General features: G+C 37.8%; 1 protein-coding gene across 1 annotated transcript; it reads right to left on the reverse strand.

Moving 5' to 3' along the window:
* Nucleotides 1–320: 320 nt before the first annotated feature.
* Nucleotides 321–1,503, reverse strand: LOC119523468 (glyceraldehyde-3-phosphate dehydrogenase-like). The gene has a single exon (XM_037822251.1). The coding sequence runs from the start codon at nucleotides 1,486–1,488 to the stop codon at nucleotides 487–489; it is 1,002 nt and encodes a 333-aa protein (XP_037678179.1). The 5' UTR covers nucleotides 1,489–1,503; the 3' UTR covers nucleotides 321–486.
* Nucleotides 1,504–10,590: the final 9,087 nt, after the last annotated feature.

A 10,590-nucleotide genomic window follows, 5' to 3' on the forward strand; every position in this document is an offset into this window, starting at 1 on the left:
CCCCCTTTCAGGGAGCCAGCAGCAAGACAGTCTGTGAGGTCTGGATGGGGAGGGGCGCCAGACCCCTGGTCCGGGGAACTTACAATGTTCGCTGTGATCTCAGCTTTTCCTCCAATTCCAGACTTGCGTCCAATGTGTGACTGGTTACTGGAGACCCGGAAAACACTGTTTCATATAGTTCTTGGATAATTGCCAGCTGCTCTAGGGGAGAGATGAAATTCTGCTCCTCGCCACTCCACCATCTTGCCCCATTCCCACAACTTACTTTTTTTTTTTTTTTTTTTTTTTTTTGGCTGGGTGTACTTTATTGATGGTACATGACAGAGTAGGGCTCTCAGCCCCTCCCCTTCCTTGGGGGGTCTGGGATGGAAGCTGTGGAGGATGGGCGACGCTTGGTGTCAGGATGGATTTGGGGCCAGGACTCCCCAGCAGCTGACGGCCTCTCTCCCTCTCATGCTGTTGCTGGGGCTGGTGGTCCAGGGGCTCTTACTCCTTGGAGGCCATGTAGACTATAAGGTCCACCACCCTGTTGCTGTAGCCAAATTCATTGTCATACCAGGAAATGAGCTTGACGAAGTGGTCATTGAGGGCAATGCCAGCCCCAGCATCAAAAGTGGAAGAGTGCGAGTCACTGTTAAAGTCGCAGGAGACAACCTGGTCTTCAGTGTAGCCCAGGATGCCCTTCAGGGGGCCCTCTGATGCCTGCTTCACCACCTTCTTGATGTCATCATATTTGGCCGCTTTCTCCAGCCGGCAGGTCAGATCCACGACGGACACATTGGGGGTGGGGACACAGAAGGCCATGCCAGTGAGCTTCCCATTCAGCTCCGGGATGACCTTGCCCACCGCCTTGGCAGCACCGGTGAAAGCAGGGATGATGTTCTGGGCAGCCCCACGGCCGTCACGCCACATTTTCCCAGAGGGGCCGTCCACAGTCTTCTGGGTGGCAGTGATGGCGTGGACAGTGGTCATGAGTCCCTCCACGATGCCAAAGTTGTCATGGATGACCTTGGCCAGGGGTGCCAGGCAGTTGGTGGTACAGGAAGCATTGCTGACGATCTTGAGGGACGTGTCATACTTCTCATGGTTCACACCCATCACAAACATGGGGGCATCGGCCGAAGGGGCAGAGATGATGACTCTCTTGGCGCCACCCTTCAAGTGAGCCCCAGCCTTCTCCATGGTTGTGAAGACACCAGTGGACTCCACAACATATTCAGCACCAGCATCACCCCATTTGATGTTGGTGGGATCTCGCTCCTGGAAAATAGTAATTGGACTCCCATTGATGACAAGCTTCCCGTTCTCAGCCTTGACGGTGCCTTTGAATTTGCCATGGGTGGAATCATACTGGAACATGTAGACCATGTAGTTGAGGTCAATGAAGGGGTCATTGATGGCCACAACCTGCACTTTGCCGGACAGTATAGCAGCCCTGGTGACCAGGCGCCCAATACGGCCAAATCCATTTATGCCGACCTTCACCATTGTGTCTCAGAGATGCGGCTGGTACTGCACAAAAAGATGCGGCTGTCTGGCTAGCGGGCAGGAGCCACAACTTACTTTTGATAAGGGGGAAAAGACTACTCAGTTGGGAAAGGATATGTCTTCAAAACATGATGTAGGGAAAGCTGGATATCCACTTGCAAAAGAATGGAGTATCTCTACTTCACATCTTATGCAAAAATCAACTCAAATGCATCAAAGATCTCTGTATAAGAGCCAGAACTTTCAAGCTCATAGAAGAAAACTAAGGAAGGCATCTTGGTTCTTTGTTTAGGGCAATAGATTCTTAGAATTTACATTCAAAGCAGAAGCAACAACAAAATAATAGATAAATGGGACCTCACCAAAATTATAAATTTTGAGCCTCAAATTACTGTATTGCATCCAATGAATGATAAACTACACAATGGGAGAAAATATTTGCAATCCACATATCCAATGCATTTTTAATATCCAGAATATATAAACAAATCCTTCATCCTAACAACAAAATACAAGCAACTTAATTTAATAATGGAAAAAAGTCTTGAACAGATGTCTCTCCAAAGAAGATATTCAAATGACCAAAAAAACCCATGAAAATATTATCAACATCAGTAGGCATCAGTGAAATGCAAATAACCAAAACCACCATTAATTACCACTTCACACCAACTACAATGGTTAATATTACAAAACACTGTAAATTACAATGTTGGACCATATGCAGAGAAGTAGGAAAACTCACTCATTACTGATGACTATATAAAATGATACAACCTCTATAGGTTACAATTTGTTACTTCCTCAGCAACTTGAGTATAGAATTATCATATGACCCAGCAATTCCACTTTTAAATACATTCCCAAAAGAATTTAGAACAGAGACTCAAATAGATAATTGCACATTGATGTTCATAGTGGCATTATTCACAATTTTCAAATGATGGAATCAACGCAAGTATCCTTCAACCAATGTATTGATAAATACAATGTGGTATATACATACAATGGAATATTATTCATCTGTAAAATGGAATGAAGTTCTGATATATGTGATAACATGGATGAACCTTGAAGCCATCATGTTGAGTGAAATAAGCTAGATACAAAAAGACAAATATTGCGTGATCTCACTGATATGAAATAATTATGGTAAGTAAATTCCTGGAGTTGGAATCTAAAATATAGTTTACCAGGGAGTGGGGTGGGGATAGGGAATAGTATATTGTCATTAAAATGTACAGAGTTCAAGTTTGGAATGATGTAAATGTTTTGGTAATCGAATGTGGTGATGGTAGCACAATATTGTTAGTGTACTTAACAGCAATAGAATATACATCTCAATGTGATAAAAGAGGTAAATACTAGGTTATAAATATGGTAGTAGGATAACAATTTTAAAAATACAATCCATGGAACTGCACTACATAAACAGCGATCCCTAAGTTAATCCATGTACTAAAATAAAAAAAAAAACATATACTTTCAATTGTAGCAAATACACCACACCAACACAAGGTGTTAGTAATAGGGTGGAATATGGGAATCCTTTATTTTAGTCATGATTGTTACGTAAACCCAAATCTTCTCTAACAAAAAGAAATAGAAAAAACTACAAATATTGAAGGGGATGTGGAGAAATAGGGACATTCATTAATTCTTGATGGGAAGGTAAAATTTTGCAGTTCCTGGGGAAGACAGTTTAGCAGTTTCTTGGAAAGTCATGTATAGAATTAGCATCAGTCACAGCAATCCCACTTCTAGGTATATAGGGAAAATATTTGAAAGCAAGGACTTGAACATATATTTTCACACCAATGTTCTTGGTGGCATTATTCACAATATTCAAGAGATGGATGCAAATCAAGTGTCCATCAACTGATGAATGGACAAATAAAATGTGGGATATACATATAATGTAATGTTGTCCTGCTATAAAAAGTAATGAAGTTCTGTTACATGTCCCAACATGGAAGAACCTTGAAGACATAATGTTGAGTGAAATAAGCCAGACACAAGAGGACACATGTTGTATGAGCTCACTGATATGAAATAATTAGAATAAGGTAACTCATAGAATCAGAATCTAGAATATAGGTTTCAGGGGCCAAGGTGGAGCTAGGCAATGGGGAGATAATGCTTAAATTGTACAGAGTTTCTGTTTGGCTTGATTTTAGTGATTTAGTAATAGATGGGGTGATTGTATCACAAAATTATGAATGTAATTAACAGCACTGAATTATATGTGTGAATTTAGTTAAAAGGGGGAAATTAAAGGTTGTATAAATGCTACTAGATTAAAAATTTTTAAAATGTGCATAGTACAGTACAATACAATCAGTGAATGCTATTGTCAACACTGGACTATAGTTAACAGTTATGAAAATGTTCTTTCATGAATTGTTATGATGTGCCACACTGAGTTGCATTAATAATAGGATGGTACATGACAACTCTATATTTTAAGCATGATTTTTCTGTATACCTACAACTTCTCTAATAAATAAAAAAATTAAATATCATTAAAATAATAAGTTGTCAGTAATGTGTTAGCACCCAATATTTATTTTTTATTTTAATTTTCCTGAACCATGAAATGAAAAATCTTGAGTCCAGTTGACTAATTGTTCCTTGATAAGCCCTTCATTATGATTTACAATCAACATCTTGAAACTAAATAGAATACAGGACAGAGTTAAATTTGGAGCTGTAGTTTGGAACTTAGGAGAAGGGTAAGAGATCCATACCAGGGAGTGTAACACAAGGTGTATGTTGTCCAGAGGGAGGTGGAAAGCACAGCAAAGGTTCTGGGTTCTGGGATGGGAAGAGAAGGTTATTGAAATGGAAGTGGAAAGGACCAGAAAACCAAATTAGCTGACTTCATGGTTTTACTCAATTCCTTCTCTGTCTCTATTGTCATACAGATTCCTCTGTGAATCCTCTATATAGAGTGATCTCAGATGGAAAAAATTGCTTCTTTACAGAGGAGAAAAACACATGTAGGCAGGTTGGTATCTTTCCTTTCCTTCATCTGCATTCCCTTTTTGCCCTCTGCAGAAGGTCCAAGCTGAGGTGAAGTGTACTCATATTCTATGTATAAATAAGTGAAAGATGTTGGAGAAACTCCAGAAAATATTCAGAGTGTGAAAACCCAGAACACTGTATGCTGGAATCTCCAAGAGTCATCTCAGCCAATTCCTCTTATTGCTGTAGGAGTTGGGATATGATTCTGGCCAAATTAAGGCAATGAGCTATCCAGAATCCACAGAAAATCAATGGCAATGTCACTGATAAAATAATTCTTACCACAGTTTATGGCTATATTTAGTGGCAACCCTCTTTTATTTCCTATAATTCTAAGATGGACAACAGGAATTATGGTCCTCTGACATTTTTATGGTTTGTTTCTGAAGGTCGTGGAAATCTTCAAGTTATCTCTAAGATCAACCTCTCTGGAATGAGGCAATAAAATTCATTTTTAATAACTGAGCCAATTTGGAAAGGATTTGTTCCTTTTAATTACAAAATAAACATAAACATGTAAAGTGCGTTCTCCTTTAATGGATCTGTGTGCCAAAAAATGCCAGCTGTCCAAATGACATTAAAGTGTTTTAGCCAGAGGATTATTTATAAGACTTCTTATAAGGAATTTAAGCATGTTATTAAATTAATGATAGTGTTTTATAATAATTCTTCATGTCATGATGAAAAAGCAATCCAGCATAACCTTGAGCAAGTAGTTCTACACCCTTGGGCCAAGTGTCTTTTAGCTAAGGAGAAATGTATGATTTTGTGTCTTGAATTCAGTAATATAGCTCAACATCCAATAAACACAGAGCTGTTGTCACCAATGTTTATATCAAGCAAATAGTGTTCTTATTTTTCTTCCTGTACTCATTTTGTAAAACATGAATGAAAAGGAAAATCTCACTTAATGAAATTTGCCATGTCAGTGGCATGAATCAAGCTGATCCTTTGAGCAGCCACTCCTTCACTCTAATCAGTAAACCTCACTTCTTCGTTTTTCATTTTGTTGTTTCCTGGTGCATACAATAATTGTTCACTCTCTTTCTCTTTCAAACAATGAATTTATAATACAGTGGGGCATTTTTTTACTCCTAATACATTTAGGTATGTGCACTTTAAAAACCATAGGGGATTGGGTCCCCAGACATGCAAATTTCAGTGACAGATTGTTCACATGCAAATTTCAGTGCACGTGTTTTCTTTCTAATTAAATATCAACACCTCTTCTATTTCAAATGACTTCTAAACAATAGGCTTCAGAAATGTATGCTAATTAAGAATAGTTTTAAACTTTAATCTTTCAGTCATTCAGCACATTTTCTGTAGTATGTATTATGAAATTGAAAAATGAAGAAATTCTTGTGGAAATATGTCCATAGAAATTTGATTGTCATTTCATACATGTGTGATTTCAATACATCTTGCTATGAGCTTAACAGAAGAGGAAAGAGAGGTTAGGTAATTTTTCCAGGTCCACAGAGATCCAAAATGGCAAGCAGGCATTTGAGCCCTGCTATTTCCTAACCAGCTGCTTGCCTAATGGTCCTGGATAGCAGCAGGCTACACCAGGCTCATTTACTGTGTGAGTGCATGGTATTCCTTCTCCACAACACCAAAAGGGACAGAGACATCCACTGTAAGAGCTGTTCTAAGCCACCAGGTTCCCTCTCAACATGGAAACCAGCATACCAGTTTCTAAGTTATGTTACCGAGGATATACTGTGTGTATCAAGCAAATATAAACATAAACATATTTTTCTTTTTTATTTGACAAATTCTAACATATTTTTATACCCCTCTTCTGGTCTTGTATTTTCACCACTTACTATCTCTTGAAGGTCATTCCATATTGATACTTAAAGAGTTTTTCTCAATTGTTTTCATGGCTGCAGAGTGTTCCAATAGATGTTGTGTCATAATTAACTGCAAGTGCTCTATTCAGAGAGGTTAAAAATATTTCTAGCAATCAATACAGCAATGACATGATGCCATTTTGCTAGTATATCAGTAGGCTAATTTCCTAGAAGTGGAATTCCTAGTCCATAATATAAGTACTTAACATTTTGGTAGCTATTGTAAAATGCTCAACATAGGAGTTTAAAAAATCCTCCCATCATCAATAATAACTGAGACCTGTTTTAATTTACCAGGGTTGCTGTAACAAAGCACCATAAACCAGTTGGCTTACAACAACAGCAATTTATTGTCTCACAGTTCTGGAAGCTAGAAGTCAGAAATCAAGGTGTAAACAGGACCATGCTTCTTTAAGTTGAGAATATCTTCCCTATCTCTCTCTCCTGGTTTCTGGAATGTGCTGGCATTCCATGGCATTCTTATGCCTGTCATCATAACCAAATCTTTGCTACTGGCAATAGCTGTTTCTGGTTCTGTCTGTGTTCAAATTTCCTCTGCTTATAGGGGCACCAGTTATATTGGATTATGTTCCAACCTAATCTGTTTTGGCATCATCTTAACTGATAAGATCTTCAAAGACCCTATTTCCAAATACAATTGAATTTATGGGACTATGGGTTAGGACTTGAAGATAATTTTTGTGTGGGACACAATTCAAACCCTAACAGTCCTCCCTCTTGCCCCCAAAATCTATGTCCCAAGGGCATTCCACAATTTAAAAATTACATTCAGTCAAAATTACTTTGGAAATACTTTTAAATTTCTTGTATATTTCCCATAAAATACACTGCAATAAATATGATATTTTTATGAAATCCTGGATAGTAACATGTGTGTAAAAATATATACTTTATAAAGTAATATATAGTAATTATGGCATATAAAAGGGGCTGCCTAAATATCATATAATTTAAAAGTGTTTTAATTAAATAAAAATGAGAATGTAAGGTTGATCACATTTAAGTTAAATAGAAGTATGATGGCATTCTACTGTACTTCTCTTCTTTGAATATTAACTTTTGGCTTCAAGCTGAAGACCTAGAGCTGGGAATCTGGATTTTAGACTGTGGGGCCATGAATTAATAGAAGGCAGGAAAGGAAGGGTAGGAATTCCTGAGGTAATATTAATTAACTTATAAATGTTAATTGAATTGGCCCCTAACCCCTCTTATTAGTCCAACAAGCTAGGTAACAAAAGGTTTACTAAGATATGGAGCCGATGATTTTCCAAGGTATATTATACAAAAATGAAAAATATATGTGAACAATGTATTCTAAAATATGTCTATAGATAATTTAGAGAAATAATCATAAATGTATGAATTAAGTGAGTGGAGAAGAAATCCTCCAGCAGTCACCAATTTCCTTTGTATGAAATTTTACCAGTATCTTGGCTAGAGTTGACTTTTATGAGTGTGTTGGAGGGTTGGTTACTTCCTTGTTTCCCTCCACATTGCCTAGCTCAGTGCTGAGCTCTCACAAGGCACTCAGTGCTTAGACTGATTTCTTGTTTGTATGTCTACCACTGGCACAAAGCATATTAGATAAGTATTTCTACAATGAATGACTACTTAGTTAACATCTGTCCTACTTGGAGCCACAAGGTTATAGCAAATTGTCAGTGCACTACATAAGTGAAACTGTGAATGCTTGGAGGCACCTGGGCAATATGCCAAGAGATAGTCTGTTAAGGGAATGTGTATCCAGGGGCAAGTAAGGGTCAAATTCTGATTCAGCACACTAGGAGAGATCAAATATGAGCAGGAGCAAGCACAAGAATCAGAGACTGGCAGAATAAACTCCATATAGGTTTGATGGCAATATGCAGCTGTGCAGGGCAAATCACAAGACAGGAAATTAGTGCTGGGTCCCTTTCAAAAGCCTGTAGGCCTGGCTTTTGATCCCAGTTCTCCAAACAAGTCACTGGAAAATCTTCTTGGAAGTAAAGCAATAACTTCTTGAATGAATAATCACTTATTTCCATGAAGGCAGGGACTTTGCAATTGTTCACTGATGAATGCCCATAGCACAATACAGTATCAGAAACATAGAAGGTGCTTAGCAAATATTTACCAAATGAATGAATGCAAGAACTTCTGTGGCAAATCCTCTGATGGCTGCTACATCAACATGGTGCATACATTTTCTTTCATGCATTCATTTAATCAACTAACAAACCAACAAAAAATTAATGTTTCTAATTTGCATGCAGCTATGAGGAATAAAATATGTACATTAAACATATTTCCTATACTCAAATCATTTTCAGTATCATATTGATTTTAAGAAGTATACCTAAAGCTATAATAAATGTGGAAAAGATATGCCCTAAGTGAGGTACACAAAAAATGAAATGACAATACATAAAAAATTACTGCTATCAGCAGAACAAGGGAAAGCTATGTGAAAGTGGTGATTTTTTTTCCCACACACTGGGCACCCACTTTTTTTTAATGTAATTTTATTGAAATATATTCACATGCCACACAATCATCCAAATTGTACAACTGTTCAAAGTTTCATCATATAGTTGATCATTCAATACCACAATAAATTTTTGAACATTTTTATTACTCCAAAAATAAAAACAAAAATAAGAATAAAAATAAAAGTAAAAGAGGACTCTCAAAGCATCCCAGACCCCTCCTCCATCATTTACTTATTTTTTATTTTTTAATTGAAATATATTCACATGCCATACAATTATCCACTGTGCAAAACAATTGTTCACAGTATCATCATATAGTTGTGCATTCATCACCATGATCAATTTTGTATATTTTCTTTACTCCAAAAAAATGAAAATTAGAATAAAAATAAAAGTAATTTTGTCCCTTACCTCCCTCCTCCATATTATTCATTTGCTATTTGTCCCCATTTTTCTACTCATTTGTCCATACCCTAGGTAAAAGGAGTGTGAACCGTAAGGTTTTCACAATCATATGGTTACACCATATAAGCTATATAGTTATACTATTGCCTTCAAGAATCAAGGAAACTGGATTGCAGTTCAACAGTTTCAGATATTTCCTTCTAACTATTCTAATGAACCAAAAGTTAAAAAGGTATATCTATATAACACATAAGAGTTACCTCCAAATTGACCTCTTGACACAATTTGAAATCTCTCAGCCACTGAAACTATATTTTGTTTCAGTTTTCTTCCCCCTTTTGGTCAAGAAGGCTTTCTCGGTAACATCATGCAGGGTCCAGGCTCATCTCTGGGAATCACTTTCCACATTGCTAGGGAGATTTATACCTCTGGGAGTCATGTCCCACATAGGGGGGAGGGCAGTGAGTTTAACTGCCAAGTTGGCTTAGAGAGAATGGTCACATCTGAGCAACAAAAGAGGCCCTCTGGGGGTGACTCTCAGGAACAGCTATGAGTAGGCTTAGCATCTCCTTTGCAGTAACAAGCTTAACAAGGGCAAGCCCCACGATCAAGGGCTTGGCCTAATAAGCTGGTGGTCTCCAGTGCTTGTGAGAATATCAGGAATTCCTCAGCTGGAGAAGTTTAATATTTCCATGTTTTTCCACAGTCCCTCAAGGGGGTTTTGCAAATACCTTTTATTGTCTGCCCAAATTTCTCTGGGTTTTACTGGGGCTTTGTGCTAACCTGTAAAAACCAACAAAGTCTCACTATCTGGTCAAGGTTCCACATAATTATAGCATTTGAGTAAACAGACCATACAAGTTAAATTGTATAGTGTGCTACAGAAAATATAAATTTTCCACCATGTAACCATGTCTTCCTTTGGTCCCACAACAGAAGTCAAAATTTTAAAACATGGTTAATGTCATCCTCTACCCTTTAGTCTGATCTACCCCAATCAAAACCAAGTCCATTTCAGTCATATCTCAAGTCAAAGTCTGATCTCCTCTTCAGCCTCTTTAACAGGTGATTCATAGGGCAATGCTGACACTCACAGCTTCTGAACCCAGGCTCTGAGTTCCAGGTGCCACACAGACTCCCAAAACTCCAAGGACTGACTGTGTCATACACAAACATCTCAGAATCTCAAAATTTAGAAATAAATGTTACAATTCATGAATAAATGTGACTGCTGTAAGAGCTTACAATCTAGGAACCTTTACATAAGCCTTCCCCTTATGAACCATGCTCCCAGATTCAATTATCAGAGTTTACACATTGTTATTTGT

The sequence above is a fragment of the Choloepus didactylus genome, chromosome X (assembly GCF_015220235.1).
Source record: "Choloepus didactylus isolate mChoDid1 chromosome X, mChoDid1.pri, whole genome shotgun sequence".
NCBI classification, from domain to species: Eukaryota; Metazoa; Chordata; class Mammalia; order Pilosa; family Megalonychidae; genus Choloepus; species Choloepus didactylus.

What these genes read in the sequence shown, in the direction of transcription:
- LOC119523468 (XM_037822251.1), bottom strand. Translation starts at nt 1,488, where the DNA reads ATGGTGAAGGTCGGCATAAATGGATTTGGCCGTATTGGGCGCCTGGTC.